Source organism: Sorex araneus, chromosome 10 (assembly GCF_027595985.1).
Source record: "Sorex araneus isolate mSorAra2 chromosome 10, mSorAra2.pri, whole genome shotgun sequence".
Classification (NCBI taxonomy): domain Eukaryota; kingdom Metazoa; phylum Chordata; class Mammalia; order Eulipotyphla; family Soricidae; genus Sorex; species Sorex araneus.
This window is the reverse complement of record NC_073311.1, coordinates 27230204-27249744: the sequence shown is the minus strand read 5'-3', so window position 1 is coordinate 27249744 and position 19541 is coordinate 27230204. Positions and strand designations below refer to the sequence as shown.

Genomic DNA, 19541 nt, shown 5'->3' with positions numbered 1-19541 from the left:
TATATATATAGATATATACATAGTGTTTAAAAATAATTTTCTCCCTAACTAAAATGTAATATGTAAACAGATTTACAAATATAAAAATTGGCATTTATAAATGCAAATGATCATTTATTCACCAAAATGTTTTTTAAGCAGGGTTTAGACAATAGTCTTATTATCTGATAATCTGATACTTTAAAAAAAGTTCCTTAACAATTTAACTTTGCCTAAAATAACTAATAAACCAATGACAAAAGGACAAAATACACTACTTTGGTACAGAAGTACAGTTTCTTACAATTAGTATAAAAAATTCTTTTAACTGAACAATTAAAGAATTCAGTATGATCCATGGGGAGGTGTGGTGGGGGTCAGTGGTTATAGTCACAGAATACAATTAAACTGATGCTGTTAATTTTAGAAATAATTTAATTTTGTTGATATAAAAGACAGCATTTAAAGACAGAAAAAATTCAAATACACTTTTGGGGGCAGTTCTGGTTGCTGGCATCTTACCCCCTATCTGTAAAAGTATGCTTGTTGGCATTAGGTTGCATCAATTCATTTGTGATTTCTAAATTAATTCTGAAGGAAACCACAACTTACTTGAAGATCCTGCTGAGTGTCTGTGTGCCTGATTTTTTTTTTCTCTCTTCACAGACAAAGCACTTCCACTGGTCATGGAAAAAAGGTCTAAATCCGTGTCTTCTCTGCTTACAAGTCTTGCCTGGGAGCAATAGGAGAGAATGTATACAATCATGAAACAAAATATGGCATTTTCTGAATACAGCTCACATTACCCCAAATAAACAAACAGGCTCTGTCAAACAACCTTCTTCAAAATGATACCACAATCCTTTATTGCTGCCTAGGCAGAACAAATGCACTATGTCAAAGCATTTTTTGCAAATAAGAGACGATTTTAAAATTGAGGTTTGCTATTTGAGTCTGTACAACAAAAGAAAACATTTTAGTATAGTAATTTTGATGAAAATCAATCTTAAAGGCAACGGATGAAAGTTTAAACAGCTTAACATTACTTACTTACTATGTATATGATTTAATTCTTAATTGAATGTTAGAAATGTCATATTGTATTATTTTCTGCAATATTTATATTTTACCACTTATAAGTATTAGCTCTTTCAATAAAGTTCCCTGTAATCCCTTTGGTTCTCATGTATATGTAGGCAAAGCCACAAACGATCCTTACATTCTCATTACAAATGCTATTAATATGAAAATATTATGCATTAAGTCTAATTTGGGAGTAATTTGTACATGTTTATGTGAAAAAATTTAAATACAGCAAAATAAAACCACAAAACGATCACTGTGGTTAAAAAGTTGCCCCCATATGATGAGCTATAAAATCTCATGAAACCAGAATCGAAAGATCATTCTCTTTCAAATTTAGATCTTTGCTCCTCTCCTATATATCCTCCTTCCCAGCTAACAATTAGTAAGAGGGAATTTCTAGAGGTCAGAGAGATAATTTAGTGGGTTAGAAATTTGCCTAGCATTCTGCTGACCTGAATTTGATCCCTGGAACCTTATGTGGACCTCAAACCTACCATATTTGAACAAGAGCAGAGGTCTAAGAGTAAGCCCTGAGCACCACCAGACGAACCTCAAACAGAGAATTTCTCTCATTTAATAGAGAATATCTCTTTCTTATGCTTTTTCCTGTCTCTCAGAAACAAGATTTTATTGTTTAAGTTACACAAGAATGTTAAGCTCTTGAATTTTGTGTTTTTAGAAGACATACTAAACAGCACGCAGGAAAACAATTATCATTTAAATTTGCACACATATTTACATGAGAAATGAAATATTGAAATAAAATTTAATTACAGCATCCTATGGCATATCTTCATGTGCACATTAAAAGTTTTACATTATTTTCAAAACTGGCATCTTTTTCTTCAACTTGCTTTTGTCATTATAAATTAAATCTGTGAGATTTATATTTAGTTCATGCATTTTAATTGTTGGACTAATATACAAATGATTTCAAAATTAATGCATATATATGAACGTGGGATAGGGCGATAGCACAGTGGGTAGGGCATTCACCTTGCATGCGGCCAACCTGGGTTTGATTCCCCCATCCCTCTCAGAGAGCCTGGCAAGCTACCAAGAGTATCTCACCCGCACAGCAGAGCCTGGCAAGCTACCTGTGGCGTATTCGATGCCAAAAACACTAACATCAAGTCTTAACAACGGAGATGTTACTGGTGTCTGCTCGAGCAAATTGATGAGCAACGGGATGGCAGTGATGGCAGTGATGAATATGAATGTACTAGATCATTATTTAAAAATGTATGAGTTATTAAAAGTAGTTTTATATTTAGTTGCAAAATCTAAATTACACGTAGTACTTTAAACAATAGATTACTATCACTGCACCATCACGTTTTCTAATGGAAATCATTCAAAAAAATCTTAACATTGCTATAATTTATAACAATGGACAAATATTAAAATTCAATCAAATTCAAATGTTTTATTCTAACCTAAAGTTTCCATAGAAATTGTAAATTTTTGTTGAAAATTTCTTGTATACCCTTCAAACAGCTTGTTCTAGTACAATGAATAATAGTAAGAAAACTGAAACTGGGACAACATTATTTATTACTGAACCAAGTTGCCTTATTGAGAGTTCATCAGTCTTCACATGTGCTATTCAATTTATTTGCTTATTCATTTATAACATCTTGTCACTTGTATGGTTCATGTAAAAAGTAATCAGCACACAGATATTTCATTTTATATCAGAATCTTCCTTCGTTGCCTTTACAGTCACACCCTCCAGATCCTTTTCCTGAAAACCAGCAACCACTAATAATTTCTCTATCACATTATTAATTTTGAGATGTAAAATCAATATATATAGCATTGATCTTTGAAATTATCCTTTTTCACTTTTACGTACATCTGTCCTTTTATGCAATATGAGATTATTCTTGGTTAATTTTTATTCATTTTATTATATATCAATTGTATGCAAATACCATTATTTCTTTATTAAATTGAGTAACATTTGGGTTTCTCAAGCTTGGCTACTATAAATAACTGCTGTAAGTTATACATGTGCAGGTTTTTGGTTAAATATCTCAGGAGCAGAATTACTGGATCCTATACTTTTTTGTTTAACTATACAATAAATTAACTTTTTTTATTGTGTCATTTTTAGGAGCCATATTTTAATGCCTGAACTGTTCCATATATTTGTCATACTGGATGCCATCAGTATCTTATTTTAATCATGCTAATAGGTGTATGCTGTTAGTAATCAATGAAGTTTATCATCTTCCATCAATTATTTATATCTTATTTAGCATTTGGGTATGTGCTTTATTAAAATATATATATCCAAGTGCCTTATTTAGTTATACATTTTACTTAAATTGTTTTTTTAAATGACCCTTGTGATCATTAATATTTTGGTGACCTTGTGATGGTGATCTAGACCATTGGGTGATACTTGGGTCAATGTTATTCTGGGAATTACTCAGGGGTTTTTCTGAGCAATGGAATTTGAATAAGAACTAAATAGACCAGATAGTACCTCCCAAAGCAGATGTGCATTATATAATAAACTGAAGATGTGAATAGGTCAAAAAAGTCAAAAAAGGGAGTATTTTTCTCTTCTGTCTGACTGATTGAGGCCTTCTGTGTTTAATCTGGAATTTATATAAAACTAGCAGACTTCTGGATTAAGACTGAAATTTATATCTTCAGTTATATATATAATCAAAGTTATATACTTTGATTCTCAGTGCTATCTATGTACTTGTACTAGAATTTACACTTTTGGCTCTCTTGGTTATGAAACCTTCAGTTTCAGACAAGACCTATAGCATATAAGTCTCTAGAGTTTGCAAAATCATGAGACATATCTGCAGATCATGAGGCCGAGTTTCTAAAATCAAATACATGGGCCAATTTATTGTATTAAATAATGTAACAGATTATAATATTTATAAAAGATAATCTCAAATTATATGCAATAAATCAATTGTATGCAAATGTGTCTTTGCCCTCTCTCTCTGTACACCTGTATGTTGACCTATTAAATGAATATATATATGCATATATATAAACACATATATAAAACTTCTCTGGGAAACCCAGACTGACATAACTATCAATTTTTTTTGTACTTTCATTAGAAGTTCATCAGAAGAAGAAACTACTGTTTAAATTCCATTCATCATTTAATAGGCTATTTTTCTTCTTTTGAACTTATATAAATAAAATAATATGAAACTTTTGTATCTGAATTATTTACTTTAAGGTATTTTTTATTTTTCTATTTTTCAACTATAAGATTTGGGGTCCATACTCCAGAATGTTCAGGAGCTACTCTAGGCTCAGTGCTCATGGGACACTCTCAGTGCTACACAGGAGACCAAGTGGCCCAGGAAAGAGCATCTGGGTCTCCTACATGCAAAGGCTGTTCGGTAACCCCTTGGATAATCTATCTGTTCCTATAGTGTTTTTGGCATTTATACTCGTTGACATGTGCATCAGCATACATTTCTATTCATGCTTCAGTAATTACGACAAAAAAATATCACAATTCATTCACTCATCCTCAAAACACTGAATTTTCAGTTTAGTTTTTTCTGTTTTTATTCCCACCCAGTGGTGCACAGGGCTAAATCCTGGCTCTGCGTTCAGTGAACATTCTTGGTGGTGCCCAAAGACATAAATACATATTTTTTGAATGTGTGATGAGCATTGCATTTAATACTGTATATCCTATTACTTTTCTTAGTCATCACTATCATCACTGTCATCCCATTGCTCATCGATTTGTTCGAGCGGGCACCAGTAATGACTCTCATTGAGAGACTTATTGTTACTCTTTTTGGCATATCCAATACGCACGGGTAGCTTGCCAGGCTCTGCCGAGTGGGCTCCATACTCTCGGTAGATTGCCGGGCTCTCCGAGAGGGGCAGAGGAATAGAACTCGGGTCGGCTGCATGAAAGGCAAATGCCCAACCGCTGTGCTATCGCTCCAGCTCATTTTTCTTAATAATTTCCTTAATGATGAATATGTAAATTGTCTCTAGCTCTGAAAAATTAACATGACTATCAACATTCTGCTATTTATCTACTGACAGACCTTTTATTTTTTTTGGTTTTTAGGTCACACCCAGTGATGCACAGGGGTTACTCCTGGCTCATGCACTCAGGAATTACTCCTAGCGGTGCTCGGGGGACCATATGGGATGCTGGGATTCGAACCCGGGTTGGCCACGTGCAAGGCAAACACCCTACCTGCTGTGCTATTGCTCCAGCCCCACTGACAGACCTTTTCAATGGTTAACTGAGTTCTCTTGCCCCCCAACAACAAACCTGAAGGCAATAGTTCATACAAATACCTACTTTAATAAACACTGATAGTTTTTTCAGAATGAACTTACTTTCTCTACTTTCCCTGTTGTGTGTGTTTCCACATTGTTGGCAGCATTTTGAATGAGCATTTTTCTAGTTTTGAAAATAATCATATGACTTCTTAATCTTTTCTTCAGTTTATATATTTGAAAGCTCTTCATATACATGTGTACATTTATATGTATTTTTGTAAAGTTCATAGCTATTTTTTCTGCTATTATTGAGTTATATGAAAGTTTATGTTAAAATCTAGTTTTTAATATTTTTATATAAATCTATTGTTAGTTTTAGCACTGAAGTTAATTTGTTCATATTTGAAATATGTCAACCTTTCCTGTTAATTTTATTATTTAGAAAGGAATATCTAATTTAATATAGTTTAATCTATCAGTTTTTGTGATGAAAATTGTACTATTTGCTTCTTCACACAGTTATTCAATGATAAATTGCAAGGATATTACTGCATCAGTGGTTTTATGTATTTCATTTTGAGTTTTTAAAAATTTTGGGTTTTACTTAACTATTATTATTTTACTTAACTACTATTATACATATTATATACAGTCCATAGCACAGCGGGTAGGGCATTTGCCTTGCACGCAGCCGACCCGGGGTCAATTCCTCCATCCCTCTTGGAAAATCCGGCAAGCTACCAAGAATATTCTGCCCGCATGGCAGAGCCTAACAAGCTACCTGTGGCATATTCAGTTTGCCCAAAACAGTAACAAGTCTCACAATGCAGACGTTACTGGTGCCGTTCAAGCAAATTGATGAACAAGGGGACGACAGTGCTCCAGTGCTCCAGTGCTACATGATACCTTTAATAATGTTCTGAAAGGAACATTAGTCTATAAAGCCTAGCACTTGCTTGATTATCTTATTCTTTACTCACTCTTGAAAGTTTATTCTATATGATTGTATTTATTTGTATTGTATTTGTATTTATTTTTATTATTAGTAACTCAATGTATTTTATATGCATTAATTCTGGTTTGATGTTAGTTGCCGATCTAAGTACACTGCCTTTGTAGACTATATTCCAATTCATTTTCTCTCTTTAAAGTCCAGACAGAGTTCATTTTTTATACATTTTTAAAGTCCATAAATTATGAGATCATTTAAATATACATCTGTCTCTAATTAAAATGTACTCACTGTTGATTCACAATTGTCTATCCTTTTATTGAGTGTTATTCTTAAGCCTCTGTGGATCTTAAAGAAGTAAGAGTTATATTACCCACCTTCCACTCCCTCATTTCCCCCATAGTTATAATTTGTTTTTAGTTGGGAAATCATCTACCTTCTGTTCTCTAATACATTTCTCCACACTACAAGATTTTTACTATGGGTCTTTATTGAACACATTATCTTTTTAATCAATGCTCTAGAACTCTTGCTGTGTCTTCTATCATGAAAACAGACACAAAAACAAACCAAAAATGTTTCATTCTATTACCATTTATCTTATTTTATATTGTTATACCTTTTCATTATGGAAAGGAAGACCTTTGTCACAGTTAGATATTTGTCAGATATTTATTAGTAGTACAATATAGACTCATAAGAAATATAGGTTAATTATAGATCATTAATCTTACAGAATATCAGGTTAGTTATTGTCTAAATCACTCATATTTTACTCTTTGGATGACTGTTTCTTATTTTTACAGCGACTCATTCTTGAAAATTAAATTAATAAAACCCTGAGACTCGGTTATCAAATAAAAAATGTACATGCTATAACCAAAGAGTGGGAAAATCAACATCACTATAGATCCCAAAATAATATTAATGAAATCTTAAATGCAATTTCATAACATGTAAAATAAATGTCAGTCATAAATTGCAAAGAAATTAAAAACATTTTTTACTATTAACAGTCACCAATGAAAAGCAGGTCATATATAACTATATAGTCTTCTTTTTACTCAGAGGAACAAGAGAACAAGCTATCTAGAATATAACACATAAACTATCTGGGATACAATCCAAAATTATATAACTAAAAATTAAGATAACATGACCCTTTCTCAAAAGATGAGCAAATCAATATAGAATAATTGTGATTAAAGCCAAAATTAAAGTATAACATCTATTATAAATACATTCAATGAAGAAATGGAAATATAATAGCATGTGAATATGATATATAAATATAAATATAAATGTGTTTCAGTGATAACCAAATATAAATTTTAGAAAAGAAACATATCTTAATCAAAAATTCTCAAATTGAAAGAACTGACTCTGTTCTTCAAATTTTATAAATAAGAATTCTACCCTTTTCTCTGTGTCTTTCCCCATTATGGAACTACCAACAATGTGAATATTGTTCCTTTTCATGCTGTCCTATATAATTCTTTTTTTTATTATAATTATTATTATTTGGGGGGGGTCACATGCGGCGACGCACAGGGGTCACTCCTGGCTCATGTAGTCAGGAATCACTCCTGGCGGTGCTCAGCAGACCATATGGGAAGCTGGGATTCGAACCCGGATCGGTTGGATGCAAGGCAAGCGCCCTACACGCTGCGCTATCACTCCAGCCCCATGTCCTATATAATTCTTACACTACCTTCATTGTTCTTAATTATTTTTTTGGCTATTTTTCTGGTTTCTAATTTACTTTGAACTCACTGATTCAGTTTTCATATTCTGTTATTGAGTCCCATATACCATGATTACTGTAGTCAGCTCCATGATTTTTGTTTAAATGTTTTCATACTTTGTTAAAACAGTGATATTATCTCAATATACATCATTAGCATAAGTGTTTTCAAGTCTTCTCCAAATACATTACATTTCTTTGATGTAATAAGAGTTCTTTTCAGTCTGTTGTCTTGCTCTATTCATGTTCACAAGACTGATAACATGTGCATCTTTCACCTATGCGTAGTTCCCTGTGGATCCTGACTGTTTTCGGGGTCTAAATTCAAGTGATCTGTGTGGTAACCAGGTGTTCCAGATAGAGAGGACTGTGAGACATCTTTATGTCAAGTTCTAAAGGGCCTTGGAAGCAACCAGATGTGGTACACTATAGATCCCAAAATAATACTAATGAAATCTTAAATGCAATTTTATAACATATAAAATAAATGTCAGAAGTGCCCAGCAGCAGCCATATCCCAAGATTAAGAGAACCTAGGTCACAAAGGAAGTTCAAAGGCACCAGTTTCTAGCAATGGCAATGCCCACGGAACTGAATAGTAGGTGAGGAAACTCATGTAGTTTTAAACTGAATTAGGTCTCTAGATCCAGGTTGTAAAAAAACTTGCCCTCTGAGACTGATGGCGATTGCAACGTTCTACCTAACTGGCTCTGCTTCCGGTAGTCCACATGGTGCTTTCTACTCTAAAGATACAGCATTCTTGAAAACAGTAAGATATGGACAGTCAGGGAAAGAGTCTATTGGTTTACCAGGAGAAGATTCTTTTGATAGGGAGATCCTTTTAGGTAATCACACTCAGGGTCTACCACTCCGGATAGTGAGATCAGATAGAGCAACCGCTAACAGTGTTACCAGCAAGTTGGGTAGAGGTTGTCAAGGTGGGGTCTGAAAGATTCTCCAGCTTCATATATTATAGTTTCTTGACTTCTGTTCCAGTGTTTTACTATATGATTGCATGGTTGGCGTGCAGAGTGTTTGGCACCATCCATATATACTCGCCTAGATGTCTAAGATAAAGGTCTACTCCTCAGAAATACGCTCTTCATTGCTCTCTTTCTTGATGAGAAGATCTCTGTCTCCAATATGCCTAGATGCATTACTCCAACAGCATGCTGAAGACTTTTTAGTTGTGTTTCAGCTTCTCTATAGCTTAAACCTAGGTCTTGGTTTAGATTTGTTGTGACCATGGGAGGAGATAAACATAAGTTCTCTCTTTTATTGTTTTACTCATTCACTTTTAGAGGTACTGCAATTATAGGTAATATTGCTTTTTCTCAAGGCATTAGACATTAACTAGACATTAGTTAATGTCTAATGCCTTGAAATCTAGTCATCATATTAAGATCTTGGATTTTCTTAAAAGTCTAAATCTTTACACTCTATTACAGAGAGTGACTGAGATCAAAATAAATTCTTGATTCTTCCAAGTGTTTTTTGAATTGTGATGGTACTTTGATAATTATTCTTGGGTGTTTTTGGTGGGTTGGAGCACACCTTCAGTGCTCAAGGCTTACTCCTGGTTCTGTGCTCGGGGGTTATTCCTGCTGGTGTTCTGGGAAAACACATGTGGCTACATGCAAGGCAAGGGTCCTACACTCACTACTGTACCAGTCCCTATTAAATCTACTCTTTCAAAATATTTGGGAAAATGATCTTATCATGAAATTTTATGTCCAAATAAATCTAATTTAAAATAAAATATGTTTTAAATTTGTCATATGAAATATTCTAAAGCAATATCACTGTATAAGTAAACATTATAACGTGTAATTTTTTACACAAGCAGAATATAGTTTTAAAAAATTATAGTAACCTTAGATGCTTATTTCTGGTTATTGAGTATATTTTTCTATAACTTTAAATATAATATCTCACCACAAGCTGAACTCTTCCACCATTGCGTATATCTGGATCTAACTCAGGCAAGAAGTGTTCTCTGCAGAGGAATGAAAATAAAAATCATGCTACAATTAAAACGTTGAGGGTTAATATTAAAGAAGTAGCCAAAGAAAGGTTTGGTAGAAAACAGTAAGTTACCAAATGAAAATATCTTATTGCTTTTATAATTTGTATTTTTATCATAATTTAGGTAACACAGTTACAATAGTGCCCGCATCAATAGTACTGCTGTAAAATTATTACACCATAATATTTTTCTTAAATTATGCTACATTAAAATTACACACAAACTTACATCTTTCCATACAATTTTAAAATTTAAATGTATATAAAATTTAAACCTTTTATATAGTATTAATACTATCCTTCTATGATAGATATCACCATATACAACAAAGAACAAAATCTGAAACAAGTAATAATATGGTAAACAAATTGTAGCACTGTAGCACTGTTGTCCCGTTATTCATAGATTTGCTCGAGCAGGCACCAGTAATGTCTCCATCGTGAGACTTGTTATTACTGTTTTTGGGATATCGAATACAACATTGGTAGCTCTCCAGGCTCTGCTGTGTGGGCGGGATACTCTCGGTAGCTTGCCGGGCTCTCCAAGAGGAACGGAGGAACACAATATCATATCTCTATAAAAATAAATATAATTACTTCATACTCACTACTGAAGTAATAATACATCCTCCATCACAATTTTCTGGTTCCCTTTGTTGCATTAATACTCTCTCTTTTCCCCCATTCTGGTAACCCGAGTTGTGTTCTCAGAATTCAAGGGTTTGTTTTTCTTTGCCTTTGTTCCTTAGCTTTGCTTCTCTATATTCTAAATATGAGTGAGATCATCAGTATTTGTTATCATCCTTCTGGTTTATTTTGCTTAGCATCACCCCTCCCTGTTCTGTCCATGTTGTTTCAACTTTACAACAATATGGAGAATTCAAAATATTTTACATTTTGCTAATTTTAAAACAGTTCTAGTGTGTTTAATGAGTAGCATTAATATACATAATTAACTATTGCCTAAAGTTAGAACACTAAAATTTGGCTTTTTCAGAAATTCTGTTACTGAAAATGGTTTTTCCCTACCAAGTGTGGGGGCAGAAGGGAAGGGACCATAGGACAATAATAGAGGGATGTGAACACTCTGGTTGAGGAGAGTTGCTAATACAAATTATTGGAAACATTTTCAAAACTCATCTCTACTTATATACTTGAAAATACTTATAATAACATATTTAACATTGTTAGATATGTACAATTAAATTCCTCAAAGTGTATGTAAATATTATCTTCAGACTTTCATTTTATCATTTGCATAAATGCTTTTGAATACATTGTTATGGGCTGAACTTTGTTTTGTCAAACATCTTATGTTAGAGTTCTAATTCCCAATATTTCAGTATGTGACCATAAATGGTACCTAGAGGGCCTAAAAAGTGGTAATTATTGTCAAATGACATGCAGATGTGCCTTTATTGAAGCTGACTAATATCCTTATTAAAGGACAAGGTTAAGACACATGACACAGATGAAGATAAGAACATGTGTAGACACAGTGAGAAAATAACTATCAATGAGCCAAAGAAAATATGGATTGGCTTTTCTATTTGCCAAGGAGAAAGATCTCTCAAGAAACTGAACTTTGTTGTTTGATCTTGAACTTGACCTAGTGTCCAGAATAGTGAAAAACCAAAACTCTATGTTTACATAAGCCAAATCTATGCCAGGAAGAGCAAACTACCACAATAAATTAATAACAAAAGATAACTGGTTAACAATTAAATTCAAATCATCTTGTTTGTTGATGGGGTATAATTGTTTGCTATTCTTACCCTTGTGTGCTCACCTCTGTCTTGTAAGGTAGATAAGTTACTATAAAGGAGAAGAAACTAAAGCATTGAGACATCATGAAAAATTATGGAAATTACCATTTACATGACTGATAAACTAATAGTATCTGGTCTGAATAATATTTTTAATTTTCAAACACAAACATTAATACAATGAATATAAAATACAAGACAAACTATTACTTTTATAGTCCATGCACTGCTTTAAAGCATTACAGTAATGGTTTTCAAATATTTTAGAATGGACATGTAAAGAGTTATTAAATCTATTTTATAGAAAAGATTTTTTAAAAAATCCTGGCAACATGCTATATTGTCCTTTGGCTATAAAGTAATGTTTGTTTTAGCACAATTAACCTAGGCTTCACTTGGCAAGATACGTTTATATTACAAAAATCTAATTTAAAGAAAATGACCTCACCCTTTCATATTTCTGGAACTAGTTTCATGAACCTTGACCTGTGTGTGAAGCCATTGATATGTATATTCCTTACTCCTTTCTATTTTTTCATGTCCAGTGGTATCCCTGTAGATAAATTCTTTGCCTGAGGAAGAAATACAGAACTTTTATTATTTAACAGACCAACCTTTGCATAAATAGTTCATTTTAGTTTAAACTTTTCATCACAATTAAGAAAAAATAAGATAATTTATTATAGCTAAAGCATTTATCATGTTTTTATTTCCTTGAAATTGTTGTTGTTACTAGTCAAGAGATTCTAGTGTTCAGTTAAAAAAAAATAGAACCAATTCTCAAGGAAGCTAAAATTATGATGTTTTATTTCTTCATATTCTTTCTATTCTGCTAAGTTGTAAAATTAAGTGCTTCTAAAATGACCACAATTCATTTATTCTGAGTTTAAGCCAATATCTGCACAGTAGCTAGAGAACTTTATATTATTTTATATGTGAAGACTAACCACTGAATTTATGAACCAATACCTTTTTCATAATTGGATTTATGGGTAGAGATAAGTTAACAAAAAGACTCCAAGGGAAGATTTAGCATTGCTGCATCAAGTTACTGAGTATCAGTCTCTTCATTAGATTCCCAGCAATTTATATACTTTTCTTGGGTGATAAAACCCAATGCTGGATCAATGAATATGGTAACAGAAAATAGTGAGCACTCAATGAAGTTACTGAGATTATACCTTATATTTTTATATATATAAGTGAGCACTCAATGAAGTTACTGAGATTATACCTTATACAGATGATACCTTATATAGTTTTGATATACAAAGATTCCTTTAAAACAAGTGCATTTTGAGCTCAAGCAAACCAACAAAACAAAGAAAATAGCATGTGCAAATATGAGAACACATACACCCTTACACACACACACATTTTCTGCATCTTTCTGTTTTCAAAACAGTAAAATAGTGCCCTTGACTTGTGTAGTCCCTTTGTAAAATATTCCTTTCAAAAAGCTTTTCTCAACACTATAGTAACACTGAAACCCTAAGAGGTTTTAAATCTGAAAACAGCTAAGCTTCTAAACAACAATCCCTCAGTAAAGATGAAAGATTTCACTGTAAGGGCCTCAGTCATATTAACCATTTTAACCCTAAGGCATATTGGTAGATTGGCATGAGCTCAGCGTAAGACACAGAACAGTTGGCAGTGGTGAACTTGGCTAAATATACTTAAAGATATTGCGATTCAAATGCTGTAGGAAGCAATCTTGTTTGTGCTAACTCATTTTAGGATTACTCTTGTCATTGAGGAGAGAGTAAGATTTATTCTTTGAAGTTTGCAGAAGGTCTGCATTTAGCATCTTATGTAGGAAGAATAACGGTGACCTGGACTACTTAACTGATGCTTATCAGTTTCAAGTCATGCTGCCTAATAAATCCTTTTAGTTTTACAAGAAACATCAATCTGCCTGCAGATTATAGTGAAACCATTTGCCTATTTACACTCTTTTTCTACTTCACTGGTCTTGCTTCATTAATTTCTTGTATCATAAACCCTGGCAAAAACATCTTTGATTCTTGGTATTCTCTATTTACTATTGTCTACACAAAACCCTTATTTTCAGTTTTTTGAGCTACACTGAGCAGTTCTCAGTGCTATACTCCAAGCTCCGTGCCCAGAGATCATCCCTGGTAGTGCTCAGGGAACCATATAAAGTGGCAGTTATCACTGACATCATCTGTGTGCAAGGCAAGCCCTTTACCTTACCCATACGTTGCCTCTCTGGTCTAATACAATTTATATAGCACTGCACTGTAGCACTGTCATTCTGTTGTTCATTGATTTGCTTGAGCGGGCACCAGTAATGTCTCCATTGTAAGACTTATTATTACTGTCTTTGGCATATCGAATACACTATGGGTAGCTTGCCAGGCTCTGTCGTGTGGGTGGAATACTCTCAGTAGCTTGCTGGGCTCTCCGAGAGGGACAAAGGAAATGAACCAAGGTTGGCCGCGTTCAAGGCAAATGCCCTACCTGCTGTGCTATAGCTCCAGTTATAGTACTATTTTAAAAAAAAACCCTTATTTTAGTAATTTAAGTAGATATAGAAACATGTTCCACAAAATATCATTATCCAAAGACAATGGTTGGACAATATTTTCAGACATTTTGAAATTATATATATATGTATATATAAAGTGCATTTCATGGTAATTTAATTAAAAATCATGTGTTAATATTTATGAGTATATAAGCAATAAAATTATTTAGGAAGATATTTCCATTGGACTGTATAAATTTGTTCTAGAAAAAAAGAGAACATATAACTAAGACTATTAACTAAGTTACTAAGACTAATTCCCCATGCCAGGCTGTCTGAACCGGGGCCCCTTTGGAGGAGGGCGGGTTGAGTTTCTCTTCCTGCCCCAAGCAGAGCCCTGGCAGCTGAAAACCTCCAGAACCCAGCCATAGCCATGCTCAAGACCACTCCACATGCTTGGACAAGCCTCACCCATGAAGGAACCGACAGAAGAACCTAGGTATGCAGAACCCATGGCTGAGATCTCCAAGCCTGCTCAGATCAGGCCTGGGTCTCCTCCACCCAGATCCCCCGTTTTTCAGTAGCTTGGCAGTCACACTCACAAAATGCCCCCGGTGCCGTGTAATCTCATCAATGGCCAAGATCCAGAGACAAAAACAAAATTCTCAGAAGAGAGCAATGCAGAATCTCGCACAGCAGAGCCTGGCAAGTTACCCATGGCATATTTGATATGCAAATAACAATAATGGGCCTCATTTCCCTGAATGTGACAGGGACAAATGGAGACATTACTGGCGCCTGCTCAAGCAAGTCGATGAACAATGGGATGACAGTGATACTAAAACTAATAACTAGTCCTGTTTTGAAAGCATTTGAAGTAGGCAGTCTTGTATAAGTGTAGGACTGAGATGATATATGTACATAGGTATCACTAACAGTATTGCAAAATCTCAATAAAGAAATAAAAGAACATAGAACATATGGGATACATACAATTGTATGAAAACAAAAACCATATATATATAAAGAATTTTTAATGATGTTACAGTATATATATGTATTTCTGTATATATATATATATATATATATGTGTGTAAGCTGGAGAGATAGTACAGTGGGTAGGGCATTTGCCTTGCATGCAGCCGACTCAGGTTCAATTCCTCCATCCATCTCAGAGAACTCAGCAAGCTACCAAGAGTATCCCGCCCTCATGGCAGAACCTGGCAAGCTACCCGTGGCGTATTTGATATGCCAAAAATAACAGTAACAACAAGTCTCACAATGGAGATGTTATCGGTGCCTGCTTGAGAAAATTGAATGACAGATGGTCTTTTAATTGAATTACCATGAGATTCACAGTTACAAAGCCGTTCATGACCAGGTTTTAGTAAAAAAAATGTTCCAACACCCATCCTGCCACCAATGTCCCCAGTTATCCTCCTGACCTTCAGCATGATACTCTTCATGTCCATTCACTTATAAGAAAGTTTTATGACTCCATCTTTCCTAACAGTTGCATAGTATTACATTGTGTAGATGTATCATAGTTTCTTTAATCACCCATCTGTTCTTGGAAATTTGGTTGTTTCCAGTTTCTGGATATTGGGATTAGTGCTGGTCTCATTCCCTGACCCTGAAAGAGCCTCCATGTGGCACCACCGTTAGGAAGGACGAGTAAAAAGAGGCTTCTAAAATCTCAGGGATAGGATGAATGGAGACGGTACTAAGACCACTCAAGAAAATTGACGATTAATGTGATGATGATGATGATGATGATGATGATGATGATGATGATGGGATTAGTGCTGCAATGAACAAAGAAGAGCAAGCAGCATTTCTGCTCTGTGTTTTTGTGCTCACAGGGTATTTGCGCTCACAGGTATCACAGCAATACCACTTTAACAGTACTGAGTCAAATGGGATTTGAGTTTCTAGTTTTTTTAAGAATGACCATCTTTTTTCCCCAAAAGTCTGCACCAGTTGGGATTTTCATGAAAAATGGAGAAGAGCCCCTTTCTTTCCGCATCCATTCCAGCACTGATTGTTTTTGTTCTTTTGGATATGTGCCAGTCTTTGCAGTGCGAGATGATACCACATTATTGTTTTGATTTTTATCTCCCTGATGATTAATGATGTTGAGCATTTTTTAATGTGCATTTTGGCCATTTGCATTTCTTCTCTGAGGAAGTGTCTGTTATTTCTTCTCCCCATTTTTTGATGAGATTGGATGTTTTATTCTTGTAAAGTTCTATCAGTGCCTTATATATCTTGGATATTGACCCCTCATCTGATGGTTATTGGGTAAATAATTTTTCCCACTCATGGCTGTCTCTATATCTTTCGAGGTGCAGAAAATTAATGATACTTAATGATCCTACCTAATTAACCTATTTTTCAAATAGGGTTCAAATTATATATCTTAAACTACAAATATCTCTGAGAGATCAATATAATTCTTATTATCAAGTAATTTTAAAAGGTTTACATATTTATTATATACTACATGAGGTTATGTAATATCAGGTTGATGCTAGGATACTATATATCTTAAACTGGTTATTAATTTGAGAAAATATTATTTAAAATGTTCTTATTTGTGTCTCTACTAGTAGTTAGATTAAGCATGATTATTAAATATAGGAAAATTATCATATATTTCTGCCATCCCCAGTTATTTGCTGAAGCCATATATTTACCTTTTTATTTTCAATTAACCATTTATGATCATTCATCCATTTTAACTAGTCTATTTTTTTTTTCTTTTTGGGTCACACCTGGCCATGCACAGGGGTTACTCCTGGCTCTGCACTCATGAATTGCTCCTGGCAGTGCTCAGGGGACCATATGGGATGCTGGGAATCGAAGCCGGGTCGGCCGAGTGCAAGGTAAATGCCCTACCTGCTGTGCTATGGTTCCAGCCCCAACTAGTCTAATAGTCTAATATTTTTTACTTCCTTCTTCTACTAGATTTTTAGTTTATACCCTAAACACAAAGGACCATCAGTTTGCTTTTTCCATATGCGATTCATTTATTTAACTTCTTCTAAATTATACCATTTCCCATCAAAATGTATAGGTTTATTTCCCAATTCAGTAAACTCATAAGAAGTAAACTAATGGGCTGGTAAGAGTACAGCAGATACACTGCTTGCCTTGAATACAGCTGAACCCGGTTTGAGCCTGTCAACACATAGGGGTCCCTAGGTCCCTCCAGGTGTGATCCCTGAGTATTGCCAGGTATGGCCTGCATAAAAATAAAACAGAAGATTAGTTCTTCACATATAATCACTTTAATACCTTATGTCTCTATTTCTTCAATTTTCAGCCACTTATTCATTTATAGCAATCTGATGATCAATTCCTCCTCTCTCCGTCTCTCCCCTCCCCCCATCTCTGTCCCTCTTCCCTTTCCCTTTCATGTTCAGAATCAAACCCAGGGTTGTACACAAGCAAAACATGAAGTTGACTGCTCTGTTGTTCTGTATCTCCTGCTCAGATTTGGCCAAATTAAATTGTCCTTTGTAAAAAGGTTTAAACATCTCCTATTTATTAAACACATTTATCTTTATTTCTTTCTCTGCTAAACTCAAGTATACAGACTAGTTCCTTTTTCTTAAAACTGCACTTTCCATCCCCAAGAACTTTGGACTAACAAATTTCATGTGTTCTTAAAGAATTCCTTTTAGAATCCCTTAGGCATTGGCAGTTGTCATTCAACAATAGTCTACTAGATCCTGTCCTTGTCATCAAGCTGTTCACCCAACCCCCATACCTGAATTTTGCAGACTTCTGATGCAAGTCAACTTATGGTCATCAATTATTATCTCATATTGCATGCAGTAAAGAGAATCAACAATCACCTTGCTTCTGTTCCATATCCAGCTAAGCTTCATAATCACAGCTATTTTCCCCTGAATCATCTGACTCAAGTTTTGTTTTGTCTACTTAATTCCCAAGACATATAGAAGGACATGTTCTGAAATCAACCTTTACTGCTCATTCCTTAAATACCACCAGCTAATCAGAAACAAGGTATAGTCCACTGGCTGGTTATTTCACTATTATGTGATTCTTCCTTTTCCTCTCTACTGTGTCCATTCCACTGTGGGCTCCATTTCGAAGACCAGTTAACAGGCATGGCATTTATATGGTAACATGGTGACATATTTTCCAAGTCACATTTCACAGATCATAATAAAAAAGGTACCTCTCCATAAAAGCCCAATGACCTCAATTACATTGAGATTCCAACATTTCTTTGTTTTGGACTTTCCTGTCCTGCATTTTAATGACTCATAAAAAAATAGTGTTCTACATTCCCCTCTAGCTATTCTGATTTTTGTCTTTTTTCCCCCAAACAAATACATTTCTTGAACTAGTAGTTAAAGCTCAGGCTTTATACTTACTATAATTTACACTTCAGTCCACTGCAAGATGACTTCCTCACATACAGCACTTTATGTGAAAGTCTTCACATAAAAGTCTTCACACTGAGATCAAGAGTACTGTTAAATCCTTGAGTCTTTCTCAGGTTTGTACCTCTGTGATTCCTCTACAATATTATTATACTCCATTGCCTACTTTCTCCTTATTGAAAGGTCTGTTTTCTCTAGATTCCTGTGGGGAATATCTAGCATTCTGGTCTGGTCTAGGTACATGATGGATACTTTTCTTTGTTTGTACCTGCCCATTTGTATTGTGTGGAGATGAATGATGCTATAAATTTCTAATGGCCCCTGAAAGACAAAAAGGTCTTCACTTCTGCTTGAGATTTTACCTCATTATTCCTTGTTTTTCTCTAACATCTCGTTTAAACCTTATTCTTCTTCAAGTCCACTTTTCCTTGACCTCCGTTAAAAATCTCAGCATGCACTGTTCACAATAACCAGAATCTGGAAAGAACCCGAAAGCTTAAGAACAGATGACTGGTTAAAGACACTTTGGTAGCACGGTAGCACTGTCGTCCTGTTGTCCATCAATTTGCTCGAGCGGGCACCAGAAACGTCTCCATTATGAGACTTGTTGACACTGTTTTTGGCATATTGAATACATCACGGGTAGCTTGCCAGGCTCTGCAGTGAGGGTGGGATACTCTCAGTAGCTTGCTTTGTTCTCCGAGAGGGACAGAGAACCACTGCGTGCAAGGCCCTACCTGATGTGCTATCACTCCAGTCCAAGAAACTTTGGTATATCTACAAAACGGAGTACGACACAGCTGTTAGGAAAGATGAAGTTATGGAATTTGCTTATAAGTGGATGGTC

At 34.6% G+C, this 19541-nt stretch overlaps 1 protein-coding gene across 1 annotated transcript in view; it reads right to left on the bottom strand.

Annotated features, from left to right (window-relative positions):
- Positions 1 to 19541, bottom strand: part of LRRIQ1 (leucine rich repeats and IQ motif containing 1) — a 213390-nt gene that overhangs the window by 19398 nt on the left and 174451 nt on the right. Inside the window, exons 25-27 of the mRNA XM_055118200.1 lie at positions 12240 to 12363; positions 9936 to 9996; positions 592 to 712 (exon numbers count right to left, since the gene is read on the bottom strand). Coding sequence (XP_054974175.1) covers positions 592 to 712; positions 9936 to 9996; positions 12240 to 12363 — 306 coding nt within the window. The remainder of the gene's footprint in view (positions 1 to 591; positions 713 to 9935; positions 9997 to 12239; positions 12364 to 19541) is intronic.